The sequence below is a fragment of the Polypterus senegalus genome, chromosome 3, assembly GCF_016835505.1.
Source record: "Polypterus senegalus isolate Bchr_013 chromosome 3, ASM1683550v1, whole genome shotgun sequence".
Lineage (NCBI taxonomy): Eukaryota > Metazoa > Chordata > Cladistia > Polypteriformes > Polypteridae > Polypterus > Polypterus senegalus.
The window spans coordinates 180,417,512-180,445,508 of NC_053156.1; the positions used below are offsets into that span (position 1 = coordinate 180,417,512).

The window sequence follows — 27,997 nt, forward strand, 5'->3', positions numbered from 1 at the left end:
GGACAAACCCTCGAAAAAAGCAGGAGCTGAAGATGATTGCATTAGAGGCTTGGCAGAGTATCACTTGAGAAGATACTCTGCACCTTTGTTTTTTTAATAATAGATAACAGAATATACAATGGATGTTTGTATGTATACATACATTTTTTGTTTCTAAAAAAACTAAAGAAAACAACTGTTGCCACAATACTTATTTTGAAAGATTGTTTAGGTTTAAGAGACTAAATGTTTCCAAAAAGGGACATTTTCTTTTCAAACAAGGGGACACCTTATGCCAAACAGTGTAACCTGGTACAATGACAGTTGACAGACTGGGACACAAAAGAAAATTGATTCCAGGGTTATGAATCACAGAATGTCATGGTTATGTACTATAATATCCAGTCTTTTAGTGAGAAATCACCAAAGAAACACCTTTTTGTGCTTTATTTAGTTGATATTGTTGTAAACAAAGGTTTTCAATCATATAAATCCTTTCTTTTAAAAATATGAAGTGTTGTACTCGCTACTCTTCAGGCATTTACAACTCCTTTATTACATAAGCAGAGTAGTAACCATTTAACGTTGGGTATGTGATTTAGGGTCAAGTTTGCAATAATGCCAAAAACAACTTAGTACATAAGGGGTTATGTCTATATTGCCCAGACCTACTTTGAAGTAAATGAATCTGCCCATAACCTCCTCACCTCCACCGCTTACAGTATAATTGAGACATACTTAACATATAAACATATACATAAATTAGCTGAACACTCCCACACTGCTTAATCTCAGCTACACTGGGTACAAGGCAGACACGAGAAAGGTGGCAGTGATGGTGGGGATGATATGTGAAGGAGTTTGTTTCATAACAGTGGTTTTACAATTTCAGAAATTTGAGGGTTAAATTCAATCACTTATATCAACATATCATATAAGACTCACTTCAAGAAATAGGCTCTTGAGGTGCTATACTTCTGAAAACACGTAGAAATTGCATGCACATTATATTGTCAGACAATAGATTTTCAATAAAGTTTAATATATTCTTTTTTAATTTTGACTTAATTTAAAGTTCATGGCTCTGTGAATTTGTCTAACAATAAACTATCAATTACTTCTGGGTGTGCATTTATAACATTTTAGCATCCTTTTATTAAAAAACATTGTTTTGTGCCACAACACAAACTGACACCTGTATATACTGTACAGACACATATATTACATAAGTCTTAAGATCTCATGCCAACAACAACCATTAAACAAACAACCAAGTGAAAAACAACCTGACAAAGAGGCTTGAATATGATGAATGCAGTGTGTCGTATGTGCAAAGTTAATGTCAAATAATAATCTTAAACCTTCATTATTATGGAGACACTTGGAAACAAAACATCTTAGAAAGATAACCTACGGACATTTTTTTCAAAGGGCATCATCTTATCTTTTGCCATGCAAATAAATGCTGTCTATAACAGAAAGCAATTTCAAAAAGCTTCATACATGGTGAGCAATGGTTAGTCAGACATGCCTCACAATATAGTTAAGGAATTAGTATAGCCAGCTGCTACAAACATGCACAATATAATGGATGGCAAAAACAGCAATACATATAGTGCCATCATCAAACAAGATTGCCTCATGGCAAACTGATGACATACCAGAAGATCTTCTAGCATAGTTAACGCCACACATGAAGATTGAATCTACTGGTATAGTGAACCTGGCCCAGCTGCTTCTATAAACTACTGTTTGTCATAATAATGTTATTTATTTGTTGAGCTTCTGTAAAAAACTTAATTTCCACCTGGTGAGACAAAGTTCTATCTGCCTATAATTGTTAAAAACGGGATGTTTGCTACATCAGCACTTTCACTCATGGATCCCCCACTAACTGAACAAGAGGTTAAAACCAGGGAACATTATATGATTTCTAGACAGTAAGCATATGGCAGACTTAATGGCTGCAGTTGCTTGATTTTGTTGCCTTGAGGATATCAGAATACATGACTAGGATTTGCATGGAATGACAAATTACACAACTGTATATTTGTTCCATTCTGTCATGGCCTAACAGACATGAAACATGTTTGTTTCTGTAGTCTAAAAACACTCTAACCATAACCCACTGTTTTTTTACTGCCCATATCTGCACTGTATGCAATATACCTCTTGGTGAGCACTCACTGGATGCCAGCTTTTTCACATATATACAAAATCAACCATTTTTTTTTTTTTTTTCTCGATGCAAGTCACAGATCAGTAAGACTGAGTCATGAAGCTTGTCAAACTACATTACCGATGGTCACAAGAGCATGCTGTAACTGCTCCTGACTCTCTAAGATTATTTAAATGAACTGAAAATTGCTGGAAAAGTTGAGTCATGTGACAGAGGCTTTAATAGAAATTGCATGTAGAATACATAAGAAGCATGTAAGAAGAATAAATGGTAAGTGGACTAAGTCAAAAATTAAATCATAAATTCTGTTTTTGTGTAGAATATATTTACCACATGACAATTATTTTTTTTACACATACAGTCTGCCAAGCCTTGAAAAGTTGGTGATCTACTGAGGTAGATCAATTGAGATTGATTGGCCATGTTGGGCTAAATGGTTTTCTAATATTGAAAACATTTCTTGCACTCTTCTTTTCATATCAAACCCCTTTCCTTTTCTTTTGAGAGCCGCCAATAACCAAATAGAGAAAATTAAGCTAAATTTAGTATTAACATTATTCTATTATTTTCATATTCTTGGCATTAACCTTCAAAGGTAGCATAACTATATTAAATTGTAATTGTTTTTTTTTTTTTTTTCCTTTTTCAGCATTTATAACTTACAACATATCAAAATGAAATAAAAAATTAAACATACCTGAAATTCAAAAACTCGTTCAGCTCCACAATCACAGTTGGGAATCTCTACTTTACTAGGTATTTTATCACAAACCCATAATGGAGATCCACCTTTGCAGTAGCGCAATATCTAACAGGAAGGGAAAAAAACAGAAAATAAGAAACTTTTTAAGTATAGTTAATACTCAAGTAAATTACATAGCTATAAAATACATGTTAAAAACCAAATGTACACATCACTTTCCAAGTCCTAACCACGTAAAACAAAACACTAAACAAAATATATATTCATAGTTTCCCAAGACCCATCTCTGGATAAAGTGGGCTGGAGGACAGCTGGATGGATATGTTGCTAAGAAATTCAGACTAACATATCTGACACAGAAAGTATTTAAACAAAGATTTTTTAATTGCCTTCCACTCCATACTGGAATAAGTTATTTCTTGTCTGAAAGCATCTTCAATGGGTGGGTAAACACACTTAACAATGTGAGTCAGTCAGAAATATAATGCAGTAAGCAGAGTGTGCATATTCAAGAAAGCATTCAGGAGGTGTTCCTGCAGAAGACTGGCAATAGGTCTATTAGTCCAAAAAGTTTACTATGCACAAGCTTATCTTGTGCAGAAATAAAAAATTATAATACTGTTATATTAATGAAGTATTATTATAATGAAAATTAATTAATATTTAAAATTAGATTCTGAATATATTTTTATATTTCATTTCATTTTAGTATTGTTTAAGTTACAGTTAGGTCCATAAATATTTGGACAGAGACAACTTTTGTCTAATTTTGGTTCTGTGCATTTCCACAATGAATTTTAAATGAAACAACTCAGATGCAGTTGAAGTGCAGACTTGAAGCTTTAATTCAGTGGGTTGAACAACGATTACATAAAAATGCGAGGCAACTAAATAATTTTTTAACTTCATTTCAGGGGCTCAAAAGTAATTGGACAATTAACTCAAAGGCTATTTCATGGCAGGTGTGGGCAAGCCCGTCGTTATGTCATTATCAGTTAAGCAGATAAAAGGCCTGGAGTTGATTTGAGGTGTGGTGCTTGCATGTGGAAGATTTTGCTGTGAACAGACAACATGCGGTCAAAGGAGCTCTCCATGCAGGTGAAAGAAGCAATCCTTAAGCTGCGAAAACAGTAAAAACCCATCCGAGAAATTGCTACAATATTACGAGTGGCAAAATCTACAGTTTGAAAAATCCTGAGAAAGAAAACAAGCACTGGTGAACTCAGCAACGCAAAAAGACCTGGACATCCACGGAAGACAACAGTGGTGGATGATCGCAGAATCATTCCCATAGTGAAGAGAAACCCCTTCACAACAGCCAACCAAGTGAACAACACACTCCAGGAGGTAGGCATACCGATATCCAAGTCTACCATAAAGAGAAGACTGCATGAAAGTAAATACAGAGGGTGCACTGCAAGGTGCAAGCCACTCATAAGCCTCAAGAATAGAAAGGCTAGATTGGACTTTGCTAAAGAACATCTAAAAAAGTCAGCACAGTTCTGGAAAAACATTCTTTGGACAGATGAAACCAAGATCAATCTCTACCAGAATGATGGCAAGAAAAAAGTATGGAGAAGGCGCGGAACAGCTCATTATCCAAAGCATACCACATCATCTGTAAAACACGGTGGAGGCAGTGTGATGGCTTGGGTGTGCATGGAATTCAGTGGCACTGGGACACTAGTGTTTATTGATGATGTGACACAGGACATTTTTATGCAATCTTTTTGTTCAACCCACTGAATTAAAGCTGAAAGTCTGCACTTTAACTGCATCTGAGTTGTTTCATTTAAAATTTATTGTGGTAATGTACAGAACCAAAATTAGAAAAACGTTGTCTCTGTCCAAATATTTATGGACCTAACTGTATATTAGATTTGCTGGTACATTACTGAGCAAGTTAACAGCCTTTAAAGGGCCTGCTATTAAAAAGCCTTTCTTGTTATCTGTTTTTTCTTGATAACCTAGTGTAGTGCTGCCACCTAGAGTAACTTTCACCCCTAATTTTCAAAGGAAACAGCATTAGGTTGCTTGAGGGCATAGTCAAAAATGTGACTTGTGCAGCTTGAAAACACTGAAGCATTTGTCAATTACGCATACTTGCAGAATGACCAAGAATGTGTTGTACACCCAGTTTTCCTAGATAAAGCATGCTAACTATGTAAAACTGTTCACTCTTGAATGTTTATTAAACTATAATTTACATGTATATAAATATGCATGCATTTGTTTTATTTTTTTCTCATTTATTCTAAGTTTTTTATTTGTTTAATTTCTAATTAAGTAATGTGCATAGTGCAGCACGGTCATACAGTGGGTAGCGCTGCTGCCTTGCAATTAGGAGACTTGGGATCGCTTCCCGGGTCCTCCCTGCGTGGAGTTTGCATGTTCTCCCCGTGTCTGCGTGGGTTTCCTCTGGGTACTCCGGTTTCCTCCCACAGTCCAAAGACATCCAGGTTAGGTGCATTGGTGATTCTAAACTGTCCCTAGTGTGTGCTTGGTGTGTGCGTGTGTGTGTGTGTGTGCGCCCTGCAGTGGGCTGGCGCCCTGCCCAGGGTTTGTTTCCTGCCTTGCACCTTGTTTTAGAATTAGAATTAGAATTAGAACAATCTAGACGAGAACAGGCCATTCAGCCCAACAAAGCTCGCCAGTCCTATCCACTTGCTTCCTCCAAGAAAACATCAAGTCGAGTTTTGAAAGTCCCTAACGCCTTACTGTCTACCACACTACTTGGTAACTTATTCCAAGTGTCTATCGTTCTTTGTGTAAAGAAAAACTTCCTAATGTTTGTGCGAAATTTACCCTTAACAAGTTTCCAACTGTGTCCCCGTGTTCTTGATGAGCTCATTTTAAAATACAAGTCTCGATCCACTGTACTAATTCCCTTCATAATTTTAAACACTTCAATCATGTCACCTCTTAATCTTCTTTTGCTTAAACTGTAAAGGCTCAGCTCTTTTAATCTTTCCTCATAATTCAACCCCTGTAGACCTGGAATCAGCCTAGTCGCTCTTCTCTGGACCTTTTCTAGTGCTGCTATGTCCTTTTGTAGCCTGGAGACCAAAACTGCACACAGTACTCAAGATGAGGCCTCACCAGTGCATTATAAAGGTTGAGCATAACCTCCTTGGACTTGTACTCCACAGATCGTGCTATATAACCTAACATTCTGTTAGCCTTCTTAATGGCTTCTGAACACTGTTTGGAAGTTGATAGCTTGGAGTCCACTATGACTCCTAAATCCTTCTCATAAGGTGTACTCTCGATTTTTCGACCGCCCATTGTGTATTCAAACCTAATATTTTTACTTCCTATGTGTAATACTTTACATTTACTGACATTAAATTTCATCTGCCACAAATCTGCCCAAGCCTGTATGCTATCCAAGTCCTTCTGTAATGATATAACGGATTCCAAATTATCTGCTAATCCACCTATCTTGGTATCATCTGCAAACTTAACCAGCTTGTTACTTATATTCCTATCTAAATCATTTATATATATTAAAAATAGCAGCGCCCTAGCACTGACCCCTGTGGAACACCACTCTTAACATCGCCAGTTCTGATGAGGTTCCTCGCACCATCACCCTCTGCTTCCTGTGTCTGAGCCAATTCTGCACCCATCTAAAAACATCACCCTGAATTCCCACTTCTTTTAACTTGATGCCCAACCTCTCATGTGGCACCTTATCAAATGCTTTCTGAAAGTCCAGATAAATAATATCATAAGCTCCACTTTGATCGTATCCTTTTGTTGCCTCCTCATAGAATTCCAACATGTTAGTAAAACACGACCTCCCCTTCTGAACCCATGCTGACTGTTCAGAATAACTCCTGTCCTTGTCATGTGTTGCTCAATCTTATCCTTAATAATTCCTTCCATTAATTTTCCTGTGATGCTTGTTGCTTACTGGCCTATAGTTGCTTGGATCTGCCCTGTCACCCTTTTTATATAATGGGATGATATTTGCCATTTTCCAGTCCTTTGGAATCTCTCCAGTGCACAGTGACTTCCTAAAAATATGTGTCAAGGGTTTATATATGTACTCACTAGCCTCCTTAAGAACACGAGGATAAATATTATCTGGGCCTGGTGATTTGTTTGATTTCATCTTATTTAATCTGAGCAGCACTTCTCCCTCTACAATTTCCAAATCCCTCAGTACCTCCTTAGTAGTTGTGTTTACCTCTGGCAGGTTATCCACTTGCTCACTTGTAAACACCTCAGAAAAATGTAAGTTTAGGGCATCTGCTATTTCATTGTCTGTATCTTTTAATTCCCTTTACTATTCCTGATGAACTTGACCTCCTCCTTAACTGTTCTTTTACTACTAAAATACTGAAAGAATCTCTTGGGGTCTTCTTTCGCCTTATCTGCTATATTCCTCTCCAACTGTCTTTTAGCCTCCCTGATATCCTTCTTAATGGTTGCCCTCATTTTCTCATACGCTACGGTTCTCTTTGCAGTCATTAGTCTTATATGCCTTATACAGCAGTTTTTTCCTTTGCAACTTCTTTTTTAAATCTTTATTAATCCATCGTGGAGATTTTTTTAGTTTCCTATTACTTCCAAATTTAGGTATGTATCTGTCCTGCATTACATGTAAAACATTTTTAAACCTGTTCCACTGCTCCTCGACTGTCTCCACATTTAAAAGCTTATCCCAGTCTATCCTACTTAGACTTTGTCGCATCTGCTCAAAATTAGCCCTACTAAAGTTCAACTTAACAATTTTAGTCTTTGCATCTGTACTCTTACAAAATACTGAGAATTGTATTACATTATGGTCACTTGACCCTAGTGGTTCAATCACCTCTACACCCTCAATTCTATCCTGATTATTACAGAATACTAAATCCAGATAGGCTTCACCCCTTGTTGGTGCTTTAACATGCTGTGTTAAAAAACAGTCGCCGATTACTTCTAAAAACTCCTGCTCTTGTGCTCCTCCATCTGTAAGGTTATCCCAGTTTTGGCTGGGATTGGCTCCAGCAGACCCCTGTGACCCTGTAGTTAGGATATAGCAGGTTGGATAATGGCTGGATGGATAATGTGCATATTTCATGTATTTCTGATTGCGTGTTTTTATACAACATTCTACGCTACATTCTAAATATGAATTGTGTTAGGGAAATACAGTATCTTATTAATCTTTAAATTGTGTGATTATTTAAAAAATGCTAAAAAAATAATTTGTAAATGTTGTGAAGTCAACTTAACATGCTGTTTTTTATGAAGTCATAATTAATAACAATTTTGAGCCTTTTGGTTATGTTGCCATCTACTGGTAAAATGGTGACATTTTAAACTCTAAAAGATGTCTGCACCATTTGGAAAACATCATCTAAATTTGAGCTTAAGTGAAGTTTAGATTTTTATCACGTTTATATAGTACATTGACATTCATGTTGTTTTCCACAGAGTAATAACAGCAGAACAGCTGACAACTAATATAACAAAGACTATTAATCTAACAACATATATTAAACAGAAAATAAAAAGATTCAGTATTAGAAGAACAATTTTACTCAAAACCCCAAGTATAACCTTGGTCAATTTTTTGATCAATTAATTTGCCAAATAGGCCTATGAAGTTAATCTGGACAATTCTGAACTCAGATGTTGTGATCCTCTATGAATAAGTGATACTAAACTATCAGCTTTAAAATCTTTTAAGCAGTGCAAAACGCCAAAAATCAATCTTAAATTTAACTTCAAACATTTTAAAAGATGTTGAAAATCCTTAAAAAAAATAACTGGACTACTATTTTAAGATGTGGAAAAGAAATGGTACCGATTTAAGCTAATGCTTCATTAAATTTAAAAAAGCAGAAAGATAGTTAACATACAGTGCATCCGGAAAGTATTCACAGCACATCACTTTTTCCACATTTTGTTATGTTACAGCCTTATTCCAAAATGAATTAAATTCATTTTTTTCCTCAGAATTCTACACACAACACCCCATAATGACAACGTGAAAAAAGTCTACTTGAGGTTTTTGCAAATTTATTAAAAATAAAAAAACTGAGAAATCACATGTACGTAAGTATTCACAGCCTTTGCTCAATATTTTGTTGATGCACCTTTGGCAGCAATTACAGTCTCAAGTCTTTTCAAATATGATGCCACAAGCTTGGCACACCTATCCTTGGCCAGTTTCGCCCATTCTTCTTTGCAGCACCTCTCAAGCTCCATCAGATTGGATGGGAAGCATTGGTGCACTGCCATTTTAAGATCTCTCCAGAGATGTTCAATCGGATTCAAGTCTGGGCTCTGGCTGGGCCACTCAAAGACATTCACAGAGTTGTCCTGAAGCCACTCCTTTGATATCTTGGCTGTGTGCTTAGGGTCGTTGTCCTGCTGAAAGATGAACCATCGCCCCAGTCTGAGGTCAATAGCGCTCTGGAGCAGGTTTTCGTCCAGGATGTCTCTGTGTATTGCTGCAGTCATCTTTCCCTTTATCCTGACTAGTCTCCCAGTTCCTGCCGCTGAAAAACATTCCCACAGCATGATGCTGCCACCACCATGCTTCACTGTAGGGATGGTATTGGCCTGGTGATGAGCGGTGCCTGGTTTCCTCCAAACGTGACCAGGCATTCACACCAAAGAGTTCAATCTTTGTCTCATCAAACCAGAGAATTTTGTTTCTCATGGTCTGAGAGTCCTTCAGGTGCCTTTTGGCAAACTCCAGGCGGGCTGCCATGTGCCTTTTACTAAGGAGTGGCTTCCATCTGGCCACTCTACCATACAGGCCTGATTGGTGGATTGCTGCAGAGATGGTTGCTGGAGCTCTGATAGAGAGACCATCAGGTTCTTGGTCACCTCCCTGACTAAGGCACTTCTCCCCCGATCGCTCAGTTTAGATGGCCGGCCAGCTCTAGAAAGAGTCCTGGTGTTTTCGAACTTCTTCCACTTACGGAAATTAAGAAATTTTTCTGTAACCTTCCCCAGATTTGTTCCTCAAGACAATCCTGTTTCGGAGGTCTACAGACAATTCCTTTGACTTCATGCTTGGTTTGTGCTCTGACAAGAACTGTCAACTGTGGGACCTTATATAGACAGGTATGTGCCTTTCCAAATCATGTCCAATCAACTGAATTTACCACAGGTGGACTCCAATTAAGCAGCAGAAACATCTCAAGGATGATCGGGGAAACAGGATGCACCTGAGCTCAATTTTGAGCTTTAGGGCAAAGGTTGTGAATACTTATGTACATGTGCTATCTCAATTTTTTTATTTTTAATAAATTTGCAAAAATCTCAAGTAAACTTTTTTCATGTTGCCATTATGGGGTGTTGTGTGTAGAATTCTGAGGAAAAAAATTAATTTAATCCATTTTGGAATAAGGCTGTAACATAACAAAATGTGGAAAAAGTGATGAGATATGAATACTTTCCAGATGCACTGTATCTCCATATTGGAAGAATAACATGCAAAGCAAAAAATGGCTAAAGAAAAGTCACCTCTAAAACATTTAAAAAAAAATTACTGTAATATTAACTGTGCGTTATTATCATTAGATCAAATTCTAAAAGGTGGCTGCAATAATACACTCCAAAAATGTAAAATTTGGAAGGACCCTGCAATGCAACAAAAGTAAGAGAATCGTCAAAGAGAAATATATGTTAAGAAAGGAAAGCAGCATTTACTGATACAGGATTAATTTAAGATATAGGAAATTCATTATGCATTGTAAAGCAACAGTGAGTCAGCCATTTTCTAACCCACTGTATCCTAAGACAGGGTCACGGAAGTCTGCTGGAGCCAAATTCCAGCCAGCACAGGGCACGAGGCAGGAACAAACCCCGGGCAGAGAACCAGCCCACCATAGGGCGCGCGCGCGCGCACACACACACACACACACACACACACACACACACACACACACACACACATAACCCCACACACCAAGCACACACTAGGGACAATTTAGGATCGCCAATGTACCTAACCTGTATGTCTTTGGACTGTGGGAGGAAACCAGAGCACCTGGATTGATGAACATTTATAGGCAAAAAGAGTTCTAATTCTGCAACTTTCAGTTACAGATGAATGTTAATGAAGAGGAACATTTCAAAAAGTAATGTGCACATTGTGCTTTGTGACAACGCTCGCAATATCGCAAATGCTAAGGAAATGGAAGAAAGTGGCATTAAAAGTTTAAGCTGCAAGGCTCACACTTTGTAGCTTGCTGTAAACGAAGGCTTATTGAGCCAGAGAAGCATCTCCAACTGTTTTGCCATTGGGAGGCGAATAGTTACTCATTTTAAGCACACGGCTGAGAGAAACACAAACAGACCTTGGTACCCCAGCAAGAATGCTTCAGCACGATGTGCCGACATAAGCACACATTCATTTATAATTGTGGATGTGATTCCATCTGTTGAAGTGCTTAAAAGTCTGCTTAGCAAGTGTCACAAGACAGATTCTGGAGTTCAGATGGCGAAAATCACACTTTTGGAGGCTGTCACAAAACGCTTCAGTGGTGCTTTCTCTGAGCCACTAAACTATCAATCTACTGTCCTTGATCCACAGTACAATGATCAATTTTGTGGCCGAGATACCAAAAAACAAGTGCAAGAAGCACTTGAGAAACAACTAGTCGATAAGTCAGCTGGTGAAGGAAATGCAAAGAGCAACAGCGAACTACAAGAGAAAAAGATTTGCACTTGGAGAGATGTTGCTGCTTCATTGCTGGAGATGCATGAAGAAATTTTTGAAGAAAATTCGTATGCGGCTGCAAAACCACATTCAACTACCGCTGAGTTAAAATAAAATAAAATTATTACCAATAACCATACTAATTAGGATTATCAGACATCCAGAATTAAAAAAAAACTTTTTACAGATTTAATAAATCAGTATCCTTGTGCATTTTCCGGAAACTCAGTCGGCACTGAGAGGCGGCTTGCTGGGACAGTGCACGAGTGCAGGGCAAACTGCTCCGCAAACATTAGCTGAGGAAAAAAAGGAACATGTTAATGGCATCACCTCGCCTTTTTCGCTAAGTTTTTTAAAGTTTATTTGCTAGATTGCCTACAAAACTCTTATTGCAGGGGCGCAGTTTGGGGGTTTCTCCATTTTAGTTGAGTCGCTGTGGAAAAATATTGGAAGAATTTAGTTTAGTGGGCACTTAAAAAGGAGGAACAGGTTTGCCTGTATGCTAGAATCCAGCTTCAAGTTTTGTACCTTGTGAAAGATGTGTCTCCTGTGTCTAAACTGTCAAAGATTTTAAGGCAAGATCTACTCCAGTTTTAATGTAAGCATTACTTTAAAATAATCACCCTAAAATATACAGCAGTCTCTCAATATTTCAAGGCACACCTGTGTTAGAAAGTGTTTCATTGTGGAACAGCTTATGCTGCATCACTTAAAATTCCATCCGCGTCATACTTTATAGAATGCCCTTTATATGACCCAAATCATTACACGTCAAGCTTTTAATGTCACAAGTTTTTATTGATGGTGGCGGTTGTCCTGTTTTTCTTTACCACATATCTGGTCAACCTAATAATAAATGTATTATTTTTTATTATAATACAGGTAAACGTTTGTAAATTTTTTTTTTTTTCAGCTGAATTAACTATCTCAGCAAGCCCCCTATTCCCAGAAATAACTGCACCCTCCAGTATTGGAAAAACAATGCAGCCCGTTTCCCAGCCTTGGCCAAGGCAGTGAACAAGTATCTATCGCCACTTTGTACCAGTGTAGATAGTGAACGCCTTTTTTCAGTTGTGTCAAATATAGTATATGCAAAGAAAAACAGACATGCTGCTGAAAAGGCAGAAATGCTTCTTTTTGTTGTTAAGAAAAACCTACCGTTTGTACTTTTAAAGAAGCCAACCTAAGACCAGTGTTACTGGCCTCATTGTACCTTTAATTTTAGTATTACTTAAAGTAATATATGTCCGATTACGGCACAAAGTATATGCATTCACTTTTTTGTTACTATTACCCAATGCCATGTTCTGTAATGGCATGGTGTATTGATATGCTTAAGTTACCCAGGATGTGTATGTTAAGCAGATTTTTGTACATGACCTGGAATATTTTTTCAATAGAGAAGGGCCATATCTTGCTCCCCCCCTCACAGAAAGTACTGGTTGCCTATATCTATAGCAAAGAAGAGCATAAAAGTCAGCAAGTTAATAAAAATAAGTTCATCTCTGTTTGACATGCTACTGTTGTTTCTTTGATAATGCATAATATATTTTCAGCATAACTAAAACATTCAAACCTGAAGTAAATAAAAAAAAAAATATATATCGCCCATCGGTTATCAGTATTGGCAAAGATGAACAAGAACATATCGGTTATTGGTATCGCCCAGAATTTCCATATCGGTGCATCACTACCATTGTGTCTGGAAAAATTGCCCAGCTGAAAGATGAACTTAAGTTTAAGCTTGTTTTGTAGCACATTAAAAAAGGTTTCTCCCTGATTTTTCCAAATGTTCCTTTTCTGTAGTTACTACTGTTGACTGCACCAACTTTCTGTGTTACTTTTACCTTCTACCTCATTGTACAAATGGAGTTGTATATATGTGGGCTCTACTCAATGGTTGACAAGGCAAATTAAGAGAGTAGCAGATACTTGGCATAAGCATCTTTTCATACTCCTTTCCTGTCATTCCAAAAGAGGTTCTCTCAATAAAGTCTTGGAATGGTTAAATTACCCATGATCACCAAAATGTCTTTGCCACATGTCTTATTTGCTAAACAAAGTGGCACTTTTTGAATCACAGTAGTTTATTATTTGACTAGCTCCTAACAAATTGAACCAATATAGGGTATATTGGATCTCTTAGTCCTGAATACTAACATATGGTGCAACAACTTTTTGTTTCTTCTACCTTAAGTATTAAACTTCTGTGATTTTTAGCACTTACTCTAGGTAAGTATTAATTAAAAATAAAATATATTTATTTAGGTTAGGAATTTAGTTTCATTTTCACTGTGCATCAACATCCTTAGACATATATTAAAGGGCAGGGAAGGGAAAATACCACTGAATGCTTAAAACAAAAAATAAAGCAAAATTAATCTTTTTGTCACTTCTTTAACAATGAAACCAATATATATATAAAATTGAATTACTTTAGCTAATTTAGAATTACAATTATCTTAGGAAAGAGCATACCTGATCAGGTTCATTTGATATTCTCTCTTTAAACTTTGTGAAAACTTTAATATCCAATGATTCATGCTTTGCAAAGGCTTCCAAATCCTTTTCATTCACACAATCACAATCTGTGGGAATTAGAATATGTTAAACAAAAATCAGCAACATTTGTAAAGCATATTACACAAGTAAAGATTTTACCATAACCTTTAAAGTAGGGGGTTCACAATTTATCAATTGCTTTAAAAATTATGTAAAAAATATTTTAAATAAAAATATTGTAATTATTTAAAAAATATTAAAATTAAATAAAACAAATGAAGTAATAGAATCTGTGTAGAATTGTTGTTGTGTAGAATGTAGCATTGATTTTCCCATTAGTGCCAGCAGGCCATAGCTTAATATAGTCATTTTTTTACCAGCTACTTACTGGGGATAGAAATCTATACTCAATAGACATTATTTTGTCTTATTGTGTTTTACATTTTCTTTTAAGCATACATTTGCAAATCTATACGTGTACAACTATATTATTGGAAATAAACTACAGTATATACCAACAAACTAAAATTTGCTTTTAAAATAGAAATGTGCATGCTTTCTGATCTTAATACCGTTTTTACTCGTGTACCACACGCCCTTGTGTAAGACGCTCACCCTAATTTTTACAAAGAAAATCGTGAAAATCGTTTTGCCCTGTGTACGACGTGCGTTGTGATTGTATAGGAAGCATTTAGAGAGAGAGCGCGAGCAAGCCCAAGCAGAAGAAGTAAGCATTACAGAATTACATTTCCTCGTGTATGACCGCACCTGATTTTCTAATTATAATTTTTGGGAAAAAATGTGCGTGTGGTACACGCGTAAATATGGTATATTTGCTTAGGATTGCTTAGCAAATATTTCATATGGTAGTTTAACTTTACTTGTTTTGGTCAATTCTGTGGATGAAATTAAGAACACCCAATATAAAAGTAATGTAATCTGTCAAAGAAATACCTCTATTAAATAATTTTACTATTTAAGTGGAATATACTAAAATGCTAATCCATTGATGCAGGATTTGCATTGTAAAGCTCCAGATTTAAGACAAGATTGATCGATATCACCAGTTGCACCACAATAAAAGAAGCACAATGACCACAGGTGGTTTCTTTAGGCTGACATCAAAGTGAATTTAAAAGTGCGGCCTATGTAGTGACCAGTAAGGGTTGAACTAGAGATGGAAAGAGTGTGAAAAAGTGCGAGTTTGAAGAAGTAGGGTGGCGATCAAAACAAGAAGACAGGAGTAGAGCAGGAACAAACAGCACTGAAGCTGAATTTGTTCAGGAGCTCCCAGCTTAAGTTCAGGAGGGCTGCAGGTTTTAACTTGAACCCAACTGCATAATGAGAAGCCGATCCTTACAGATAATGGAACAAAATTTGCCACATCATATCATTTATTGTACATTTATCTTTCCTGAGAATCATTCAAATGATTTGTGAACCAGAGCATATTAGCAATTGTCAGTCTTTCAATTTTTTGTCTTTGATTTAGTTTCAAATACTTTATTAAAATAGATGCTTCATGATAGAGCATACACATTCGTGAATGAGACCAAGTGAAGAGTTTTCTTTAATCCTGTCCCGGGGGAGCCTTGTGACAGCAGGTTTTTGTTGCATTCAGTTTCATAATCAGTGACTCCTCATATGTCTTATTGACCAGACTGTTTTAAGAACTGGTCATTATTTTCTTCTCTTTTTCTGCATTTAGAAAAGCACAGTAGTGTTAGATTTAGAATTCCAACAAATTTAGAATTTTTTTTTCATTTTTGCCATAGTTTTACATTTTTTAATCTCTTAGTTCCTGTTAACTTACCACTTATTTTCTTTGGAGCTTGCTTCCTTAATTATAACCTAACAATGACAATTAATGATAAGTAGAGTAGACATCTAGGCAAATACTCTGAAATGCTGCAAAGCAAATACATAAAGCTAGCATGCTAAACAGAAAACTGTGAAAATGCAGGCTAAAAATTGTGGTGATGAAGATGAATTTTTCATATAATAAAAATGTAGGAAACTCAGTTCTGTAATTTATGAATGGATACCAAAACACAGAAACTGGGAAATAAAGCAAGTTAGCAACTGATTGAGATGAAACAGGTAGCCAGACTTAGCCCCCAGAACGGATTTTGAAAACTACTAAATTAGGTAATGTCACATAGACGGCATTTAAGTAATATTTCTTTATTTTTTATAAATTTTTCTTAAAGAAAGTAACAGAGTATACAATACAGCAGTCATTCTAGGAAAGCCATTCTACAAAAAACACCAAAGATTTTAAAAAGAAAGAAAAATAAGAAAAACAAAATCTGAAAAGAAAACAAACAAAAAAAAACAAGAATTCAACCCCAACCTTCATCTGAACTGGTCTGGTGCTGAGGTGTCACCCATTGCATGGCTGCACTTGGGTCCTAATCTGGAAGCCTTAGTTGGCTTGTTATGTGGTGGGTGCAGCAATGCGCTGCATCAGTACATGCTCCTAACCTCTCCCTCTCTCTCTATCTAAGAGAAGAACAGAGAAAAAAAATAAAAGTAAAAGCAAATTTATACCTCTTATATGAAAGCTCATTCTTTTTTTTTTAAATAAAAAAAAATTTGGACAGATACTCTATGTCAGAATTTGTTTTCCCCCCAATTTCAAATAATACAGAAAATCAGTTACTCATTGAGGTATAAAATCTGGGCTGGAAATCTTCCAGTTAAGCAAGTAGTATGGCTAAGCCCATCTGGGAATACACCAAATAGAACTGTTAATGGGTTAGGAGTGAATGCAACACCAAGACAGTCTGATAAGCATTTAACGATTTCTGTACAAAATTTTGTTAATTTGGTGAACTCTGAAAACTTGTACCCTAATGGTGCTGGGGCTAGGTTGCAATGATCTCGGGTCGCTTTTGACAGTTTTAAACAGAAGTAATCGATGAAAGTGTTTAAGCTGAATTATTGAGTGTGCTGCGCATACAGAGCCAGAGTGTATGAACTGTAGTACACAGTATTGCCTATGGAATAGAAATGAGTGGAAGGTGTGGAAAATGTGGTGGGTTTCTTTAAACAAAATTTTTTATTTGAAAATAGTGGAAAAACAAAGCCGCTAGAAAATTAAATTTCAAGTGTGATTGTTCATAAGATGCAAATGTTATCTATATACAGCTCTCCAAGTGTCTTAATCCTGAGTATTCTCCAAAGATTAAATACCGTGCAGCTTTGAGAAGGTTGAAAAAGGCAATTATCGTGTAAAGGAGCAACAGGTAAAAGAAGTCTTGAAGTTATGCCATGAAGTATGTCCTGCATTGGCTCCAAATTCTGAGTGACTGCTGGACGACTGGAATAGTGGTATATTGACAAAAGTTAGTATTTACTGGGGCACAATGAAGGGCATATAAAGTAGTACAGCAAGATTTGATTTTTCATTGAGGACCATGCTGTTATAAATTCATTAATTTGTGCTGACTTACAGGTCTTCATAGTGTATATATACCCGTTGCCCAGGAGTAAAACTGAAAGTTAGGTAGGGCCATGCCACCTACTACTTTAGGACATTGTAGAGTCAAGTTTTGAAGGTGTGAATGTCTTGAATTCTAGACTATTTAGGTTATAATTGAGTGTAGATTCTTAAAGAACTATTTGTTGATATATACAGGTGTCCTCTAATATAGAGACGCTCAGTAAGGATGTGTCACACATATACAGTATCTCACAAAAGTGAGTACACCCCTCACATTTTTGTAAATATTTTATTATATCTTTTCATGGGACAACACTGAAAATATGACACTTTGATACAATGTAAAAGTAGTCAGTGTACAGCTTGTATAACAGTGCAAATTTGCTGTACCCTCAAAATAACTCAACACACAGCCATTAATGTCTAAACCGCTGGCAACAAAAGTGAGTATACCCCTAAGTGAAAAATGTCCAAATTGTGTCCAGTGTCAATATTTTGTGTGGCCACCTTATTTTCCAGCTCCGCTTTAACTCTCTTGGGCATGGAGTTCACTAGAGCTTCACTGGTTGCCACTGGAATCCTCTTCCACTTCTCCATGACGACACCATGGAGCTGGTGGATGTTAGAGACCTTGCACTCCTCCACCTTCCGTTTGAGGATGCCCCACAGATGTTTAATAGGGTTTAGGTCTGGAGACATGCTTGGCCAGTCCAGGCCCTTTACCATGAGTTTCTTTAGTGGTTGTCTTGGAGGTGTGTTTGGGATCATTATCATGTTGGAATACTGCCCTGCGGCCCAGTTTCCGAAGGGAGGGGATCATGCTCTGCTTCAGTATGTCACAGTACATGCTGGCATTCATGGTTCCCTCAATGAACTGTAGCTCCCCAGTGCCAGTAGCACTCATGCAGCCTCAAACCATGACACTCCCCCCACCATGCTTGACTGTAGGCAAGACACACTTGTCTTTGTACTCCTCACCTAGTTGCCGCCACACATGCTTGACACTGTCTGAACCAAATAAGCTTATCTTGGTCTCATCAGACCACAGGACATGGTTCCAGTATTTCATGTCCTTACTCTGCTTGTCTTCAAACTGTTTGCTTGCTTTCTTGTGCATCATCTTTAGAAGAGGCTTCCTTCTGGAATGACAGCCATGCAGACCAATTTGATGCAGTGTGTGACGTATGGTCTGAGCACGGACAGGCTGACCCCCCACCCCTTCAACCTCTGCAGCAATGCTGGCAGCACTCATACATCTACAGTGGTGTGAAAAACTATTTGCCCCCTTCCTGATTTCTTATTCTTTTGCATGTTTGTCACACAAAATGTTTCTGATCATCAAACACATTTAACCATTAGTCAAATATAACACAAGTAAACACAAAATGCAGTTTTTAAATGATTTTTTTTTTATTATTTAGGGAGAAAAAATCCAAACCTACATGGCCCTGTGTGAAAAGTAATTGCCCCCTTGTTAAAAATAACCTAACTGTGGTGTATCACACCTGAGTTCAATTTCCTTAGCCACCCCGAGGCCTGATTACTGCCACACCTGTTTCAATCAAGAAATCACTTAAAATAGGAGCTGCCTGACACAGAGAAGTAGACCAAAAGCACCTCAAAAGCTAGACATCATGCCAAGATCCAAAGAAATTCAGGAACAAATGAGAACAGAAGTAATTGAGATCTATCAGTCTGGTAAAAGTTATAAAGCCATTTCTAAAGCTTTGGGACTCCAGCGAACCACAGTGAGAGCCATTATCCACAAATGGCAAAAACATGGAACAATGGTGAACCTTCCCAGGAGTGGCCGGCCGACCAAAATTACCCCAAGAGCGCAGAGACGACTCATCCGAGAGGTCACAAAGACCCCAGGACAACGTCTAAAGAACTGCAGGCCTCACTTGCCTCAATTAAGATCAGTGTTCACGACTCCACCATAAGAAAGAGACTGGGCAAAAACGGCCTGCATGGCAGATTTCCAAGAAGCAAACCACTGTTAAGCAAAAAGAACATTAGGGCTTGTCTCAATTTTGCTAAGAAACATCTCAATGATTGCCAAGACTTTTGGGAAAATACCTTGTGGACTGATTAGACAAAAGTGGAACTTTTTGGAAGGCAAATGTCCGGTTACATCTGGCGTAAAAGGAACACAGCATTTCAGAAAAAGAACATCATACCAACAGTAAAATATGGTGGTGGTAGTGTGATGGTCTGGGGTTGTTTTGCTGCTTCAGGACCTGGAAGGCTTGCTGTGATAGATGGAACCATGAATTCTACTGTCTACCAAAAATCCTGAAGGAGAATGTCCGCCATCTGTTCATCAACTCAAGCTGAAGCGATCTTGGGTGCTGCAACAGGACAATGACCCAAAACACACCAGCAAATCCACCTCTGAATGGCTGAAGAAAAACAAAATGAAGACTTTGGAGTGGCCTAGTCAAAGTCCTGACCTGAATCCAATTGAGATGCTATGGCATGACCTTAAAAAGGCGGTTCATGCTAGAAAACCCTCAAATAAAGCTGAATTACAACAATTCTGCAAAGATGAGTGGGCCAAAATTCCTCCAGAGCGCTGTAAAAGACTCATTGCAAGTTATCGCCAACGCTTGATTGCAGTTATTGCTGCTAAGGGTGGCCCAACCAGTTATTAGGTTCAGGGGGCAATTACTTTTTCACACAGGGCCATGTAGGTTTGGATTTTTTCTCCCTAAATAATAAAAACCATCATTTAAAAACTGCATTTTGTGTTTACTTGTGTTATATTTGACTAATGGGTAAATGTGTTTGATGATCAGAAACATTTTGTGTGACAAACATGCAAAAGAATAAGAAATCAGGAAGGGGGCAAATAGTTTTTCACACCACTGTATTTTCAAAATACCACCTCTGGATATGATGCCGAGTACGTGCACTCAACTTGTTTGGTCGACCATGGTGAGGCCTGTTCCGAGTGGAACTTGTCCTGTTAAACAGTTGTATGGTCTTGGCCACAGTGCTGCAGCTCAGTTTAAGGGTGTTGGCAATCTTCTTATGGCCTAGGCAATCTTTATGTAGAGCAACAATTCATTTTTTCAGATCCTCAGAGAGTTGTTTGCCATGAGGTGCCATGTTGAACTTCCAGTGACCAGTATGAGAGAGTGTGAGAGCGATAACACCAAATTTAACACATCTGCTACCCATTCACTCGTGAGACCTTGTAACACTAACGAGTCAAATGACACCAGGGAGGGAAAATGGCTAATTGGGCACAATTTGGACATTTTTCACTTAGGGGTGTACTCACTTTTGTTGCCAGTGGTTTAGACATTAATGGCTGTGTGCTGAGTTATTTTGAGGGGACAGCAAATTTATACTGTTATACAAGCTGTACACTGACTACTGTACATTGTATCAAAGTGTCATATCTTCAGTGTTGTCCCATGAAAAGATATAATAAAATATTTACAAAAATGTGAGGGGTGTACTCACTTTTGTGAGATACTGTACTTTTAAGGGAACCTTCCTGCTCTGGTGAGGTAAGAAGTTCAACCCCAGGAAAGGAGTGATCACTAACATTATCTTCTTCCTCTTATACATCCTAGAAAAGACATCCAAAGGAGGGTGCAGGACCATGCCGACCAAACAAAGAAAACTCCACCTCTTCAGGTCCTAGCCCTATAAGGCCTGCCTGTTCTCAATGGTTGGCACCAGATACCCAACTGACACTTACGAAGGACAGCGCTCCCAAATGCTTGCCCTTATGAGTGACCCATGCTTTGTTTATGCTTGAGCCATTTATCAGCTGTCTTTTTCTTTCATAATAAAATGGGATAACAGGATGTTACCCAATCTTTCCTTCTCATTTCAAGTCATCTGCTTTCCTGGCCACAACTACCTGTATAATGTTTTTCTTGATAGTACAGGTTCTCCCTAGTAAGTTAACTTCATTCCTCCCATTCTTATTTGGATAGTTAACTGTCGAAAACCTGTTAAAATGATACACTTGGTAAATTCACTTCTAGTAAAATAAAAGTAACTTTACTCTTTTCAATTTAGTGTATTTCCATTTATCTACATTCTTTTATATTTTTCCACTGAAGCTATTTTACTCAGTAAATCTGATAAAACAAGGATTGTTCAAGTTGTCTATTAAGTTGCACTTTCTTTTCGGCATAATGGGTATTCCTGAATTTATGTAAATATAAGAATTATGAAAATATTATAAAATTACTTGAAGAAGTGACTTATTACTTCATCACCTGATAGCTAAAAAAAAGATTACATTTATATGACAGAATAAATGCGTGATTTTTTAATTAACTGAAACTTTAATAGTTGACTCATTTATTTAACATTATAAATCCATTTTGGAACAACAGGTGGTAATAACAATATTTTCCATTAAAATATTACAAAGCAGCACTTACTCACACTTAAGTAAAAAATTCCTTATTTAACCAAGCTGCTGAAAGAAGAATCGAAATCTCACATACAAAACATGAAATTGTAATTTCGATTTTGAATAATTTCATTTTTAGAATGAATTTAGAATGAACTGTTTACTCACCAAGAATATAAAGCTAAATTCAAAAGATAAAGTGAAAAAGCCAAGTTGGACAGACAAAAGCCAAGAACTCGAACGGTTGTCTCTTTTCTCATCAATATCTGCGTTGTTTACTACCGGAATGGAGTGAAGATTCTGGGAAAAAAGTTTATGCACTACTTCTGCAAATGCTGATTGATGTATGGCTTTCAAATTTTAAAAATGATAAGGTTAAGGAGATTTTCAAAGTTTAGGAGACAAAATTCCGGACTTTAAAAATTTTATAAATTCCTCTCAGACAGTCCAAGGCATATAAAAAATGACAACAGGTCTGGGAAAATGAGGATGGCTGGCAGCCCAATCCTTGCGCAACCACTGTTACTGATGGCAAATGCTGGTTCTCCTCATATTCATTAAAACAAATATTTTTATGGTCCCATTATTTTCATTAAAATTGGATTCCACCTGTATTTTTATGGCCCTTGTTTTTTTTCTCAGCTGCACTGGTAATTTCTATTATTCACTGCAAACTTTCTGTTTGTAAATTTAAAATCTTATTAGCCTATTCTATATGGTCACAATAATGATGTTGTGATTTAAAGATGAGTTGTTCAGTTTCTTTTGTTGTCAAGATATCACATTTTGATCATACAGCCTGTTTTTTTCTGTAAAATGCCTCATTTGGAGATGTGGCATATTCATCGTCTATTTCAGAAATTTCTGATGCCTTCTTGTTAATATTAATGTTTTGTTAATATATTGTGGCGTGCAGGCAGCTTGTGATGCGCTGTACGAGAGCAGAAAAGGGGTGGAATGCTGTATAAGTGGCAGGACTGAGTGAAGGGCTTCTGTTCTGTAAGGGGTGGACACACCTCTTCAGAGATGAGTAACCGGAGAAGCTAGGAGAAAATTGAAGGTGTGGCACAAGGAAGTATTGAGTAGGGAGTCAGGAGACACTGCAGTGGTCTGGGACCCTGCCCAGGGTTTGTTTCCTGCCTTGCGCCCTGTGTGGGCTGGGATTGGCTCCAGCAGACCCCCCGTGACCCTGTAGTTAGGATGTAGCAGGTTAGATAATGGATGGATGGATGGAGTCAGGAGACAATAAGTGGAAGTGGTATAGAAAAACACAGAACATGAGTGGCAGGAGGTAATTATTGGTAGGGAAAGCTTTCATTAACTGTTTTGGAGATATGCAATGTAACCCAGATAATGGAGTATAAAAAAGAAGCACTGTTATGGAAGAAAGATTCCAAGTAAAACATAGAAAATTCCATTACCTCTGAGTTATATTTGCTTATTATGCTGGTAATTACAATATTATATGCATTAATTAATTTTGTTAATATAGCTTTTTTTAAATAAATAAGAGTATTTCACTAAAGCAATCTACTGTATATCATTTTAAAAGTAGTTGTTCTATTATCCATCTTTTCTCTTATCCATCATGGCCTCGGTCCCGACCCCGATGGATAATCAAAGTTTTACTGTACCTTATTGTATTGTTTAGGCATTAAGCAATTTATATTACTGAAGTCCATAACTGCATACATTTTCATTGCAAACTACATTCATTAACGAGTAATGTGGTACCTCACTCTATTCATGAAGCATCAATGTATACATAGCAGGCTTCCAAACACTTCCGCCACCAATGGAAGCTGTACAAACAAGGTGAGGATCGAAGCATGGATTTTTGATCAACGGAAGAATATGTGACCTTGTAACTAAGGTAAGACAGTAAACTGAATTCTGTTTGACTATAAGCAAGTCACTCAACTGGCCTCTGCTTCAATATATGCAAAGAACAGTGCTGTAACTGCACTCATGAAAATGTATTTACTATAAAGATGTTTTTGATAAAATAAATGCTGTTACTCTTGTGTACTGGAAATAAGACAGGGAATTTCTCTGTACTTAAGTTTTAAACTGCAGTAAAGATGTCCAAGATCATTAATAGTCTTACCATCACTGCTGTTTTTCTCAGTTGGCAAGTACTGCTGTGTTTCATCATTCACTTCACTGGCACTCTTTTCAGGCGTCAATTCTTCTAGCTCAGTCACAATCAAATATTCAGGGAAAAGAAATGTGTTTTCTGGTACAGAAGGATCTGAAAAATCTACAGTTTAAAAGATTAAAATACAGGATTCCTGATTAATATTATCATAGTTGTGTTCTATAAAACAATTCTTCTTCTCTATTGCTAGCACCTAGTGACCTCTAGAAGGAAAATAACCATTTTAACATAAAACTTCCTTTTACAGTGTTTGTTTTAACAATTCCAATTTCCACACCAAGGCAACACTTACCAGAACTGAACGTATGATCCCACAGAACCAACTAAATTAAATGGACCAGTAAAACAAAATATCTAATTCACATCTCCTCTACAGGTTCTCTACTCCTAAATGAATAGAAAATCGAAGAACCTGTTGTGGCTGGAGAAAGAGATTAAAAGGCATCTCCAAATTAAAAAACAGAACAATTTTGCCAAATTGCGGATCTAAGAAACTTCCTCCATGGTACTTTTTGACTGTTCAAACAAAACATCATTATCAGACTAAACCACCTCTTTGATAAAGCAAACAAAAGATGGTACTTGAAAGAAAGGGATTTATGAATGCCTCTTTAAAAAAGAACCTTCAGTATCCAGTGTTGCAATAATCTGTGGATCAAAAATTAGACTCCACAGCCATCGCCTGTAAGTGCACACATACAGTATTGTCCAGATATATTGGGTCACCCAAGAAAATTTTTATAGCTAGTTAGGTCTCTTTTTTTACAAAAACATACTGATATCTTGCGAGATAGCTAAAGCAACTGAGATACCTCAAACATCACAGAGCACTTGAGGTACCCTAACCATCATATGTCAAATTGTTAAATTCCAGCAATGCATAACCTGTTCCAGATTAGCAATGTGAATGCACCAGTAGAACTCCTGGTTTTGCTAAATTAACTAATAAAAGAAGGTATCCATAAATACTGGTGTGCCGTGAAAAGAAATTTCGAAATGTTGTGTTTTTTGTAAACAGAAAATTTAGTGGCTGACCGCCAGTGCAAAATTTTCTGTTGCACAAACTTACATAAATAATGAAAATCCATAAACAGTTCCCAGGCAGTGCTTAACATTTTTTGAAATTCATGCCAAGAAAATTGATGCACAATTAAATATACACTCACATGCCACTTTTTTTGGTACAACTGTTCAACTGCTTGTTAACGCAAAAATCTAATCAGCCAATCACATGGTAGCAACTCAACGCATTTAGGCATGTAGACATTGTCAAGATGACCTACTGAATTTCAAACCCGGCATCAGAATGGGGAAGAAAGGCGATTTAAGTGACTTTGAATGTGGCATGTTGGTACCAGACAGATTGTCTGAAACTGCTTGCTGATCTACTGGTATTTTCACACACAACCATCTCTAGGGTTTATAGAGAATGGTCTAAAAAGGGAAAATATTCAGTGAGGGGCAGTTTTCTGGCTGAAAATGACCTGTTGATGGCAGTGGTCAGAAGGGAATGGCCAGACTGGTTCGAGGTGATAGGCAACAGTAACTCAAATAACCACTTGTTACAACTGACATATGCAGAAGAGCATCTCCGAATGTACGACACATCAAACCTTCAAGCAGGTAGGCTACAGCAGCAGCAGAACTCACAGGGTGCCTATCAGCTAAAAACAGGCAACTGAATCTACAGTTTGCACAGGCTCACCAAAATCGGACAACTGAAGATTGGAAAAATATTGTCTGGTCTGATGAGTCTCAATTTCTGCTGCAGCATTCGGATTGCAGGGTCAGAATTTGGCTTCAACAACATGAAAGCATGGCTCCATTCTGCCTTGTTATCAACGGTTCAGACTAGTGGTGGTATTATAATAGTGTGAGGGAGATTTTCTTAGCACACTTTGGGCCTCTTAGTGCAAACTGAGCATTGTTTAAATGCCATAGCCTACCCAAGTCTTGTTGCTGACCATGTCTATCCCTTTATGACCACAGTGTACCCATCTTCTGATGACTACTTCCAGTAGGATAACACACCATGTCACTAAGCTCAAATCATCTCAAAATGGTTTCTTGAACATGACAATGAGTCCACTGTACTCTAATGGACAGTCACCAGATCTTAATCCAATAGAGCACCTTTGGGATGTGGTAGAATGGGAGATTTGCAGCATGGATAGGTCCAGCCAACAAATCTGCAGTAAATGCAAGATGCTATCATGTCAATATAGACCAAAATCCAAGAGGAAGGCTTCCACCACCTTCTTGAATCTATGCCATAAAGAATAACGGCAGTTCTGAAAGCAAAAGGAGGTTCAACCGCAAGGTAGCAAGGTGTACCTAACAAAGTGACAAACTTTTTTTTTTTTTTAAACTTTATATTCAAGCATTTAAATTACATCAGTGTTCTGTGTTCTTGTAGCAACCAAACCAAAACTTTGCTATGATAGCAGTTTCACGCAATCTGTTCATAAACTATGACTGTACAATTTTGAGCTGCAGGTGGCATATTTTATATATATATATATATATATATATATATTTTACTGCATCTTTTTAAAACAGAATCCCACTACAACTTTATTTTATTGCTTCATCTTGCCACTTCTATTGTGATTACCTATTAAACCACTGGGCATACGTTTATTATACATGATGCATTTTTATAACAAAGAAAAAGAAGACACTGTGGACTTTTTACTACAGTATTTTATTAAACTTGCTTAGTTAGCAGACATGCCTGCTGTGTCAGCACTACACAGGTAGCACAATATTGGTTTCATTAAAATAATTTAAAAATAAAAACTTTGGTTTGCAAACCTGCAAAGACTGAATGATTTTATAATATGCAGCTACATTTAGCTCTGTTATTCAGTTTTTGCAAGTCATTTTTGTTACAACTATAAAGTGGTTTGTGGCAGATACAATTAAGGTAATCATGCAGTACACCTTAGTAATTTCAGATTAGATTTCTAAGCTGAGTAAACATCAGCATGAAAATATGAACAGCAAAATATGAATTTGATGTCAACGATGTGTCACACCCTTCTGTTAAGATTGTTGATAGCAAAGAGCCGAAGGAATGCAGATTTCAGAACTCAACACACACAAATCAGCATTCAATCAACATTTATTTATATAGCACATTTTCATACAAAAAATGTAGCTCAAAGTGCTTTACAAAATGAAGAATAGAAAAATAGAAGACACAATAAAAAATAAACATAAGTCAACATTAATTAACATAGAATAAGTAAGGTTCCGATGGCCAGGGTGGACAGAAAAAAACAAACAAAAAAAAAAACTCCAAAGGCTGGAGAAAAAAAATTAAATCTGTAGGGATTCCAGACCAATAGACCTCCCAGTCCCCTCTGGGGAATCTACCTAACAAAAATCAAACAGTCCTCTTTGTATTTTGTATCTTTTTAACAAATCTACCTAACGACATCAGTAGAAGCATATAGGAGGCTGCACAGCATTCAATATCTCATGGTACATCTAAATGAAAAATGAAAGGAAATTAACATTACTGTCTAACTGGAAATGCAAACATGCCATGGCACAATAGCTGCAGCATTTTAACACACAGTATATCTATAGACCATAATATAGTGATGCAATAGTCAGAATGACAGAAGGATATCATAGCTTACTAAAGCACTTCTCTCAAGGCGCTCACTAAAATGTCCAAATTAATCATTAAAATTCAGTTACCTTATACTACTGATGTCCTGAACTGATAACAGCAACTTCAGCTTTTTCAGTATATACTCTCAGTGCTGAGACTTTTGTTCAGTTTTTTTTTTTTTGCTTGCTCACTGAACCTGGTTTAAAATTCATGCCTTTGAAAAGTTGAGGGTGGGTGTTTAGAAAGAAGCTCTGTGCATGTAACCTTTGCAGTGCAGGATTTCACAGCTATTTACTACAGCTTTTAAATGGGTTGCCCCAGATGTGTATTCTCATTTAAGAATGCAGTGAATGAGTG

At 37.1% G+C, this 27,997-nt stretch overlaps 1 protein-coding gene across 2 annotated transcripts in view; it reads right to left on the minus strand.

Annotated features, from left to right (window-relative positions):
• The window catches only part of pdcd2 (programmed cell death 2), a 45,614-nt gene that overhangs the window by 7,796 nt on the left and 9,821 nt on the right, over positions 1 to 27,997 (minus strand). For both annotated transcript variants that reach the window (XM_039748270.1, XM_039748271.1), the window contains exons 3-5: positions 23,968 to 24,120; positions 14,011 to 14,120; positions 2,856 to 2,966 (exon numbers count right to left, since the gene is read on the minus strand). In XM_039748270.1, the coding sequence (XP_039604204.1) occupies positions 2,856 to 2,966; positions 14,011 to 14,120; positions 23,968 to 24,120 (374 nt within the window). The remainder of the gene's footprint in view (positions 1 to 2,855; positions 2,967 to 14,010; positions 14,121 to 23,967; positions 24,121 to 27,997) is intronic.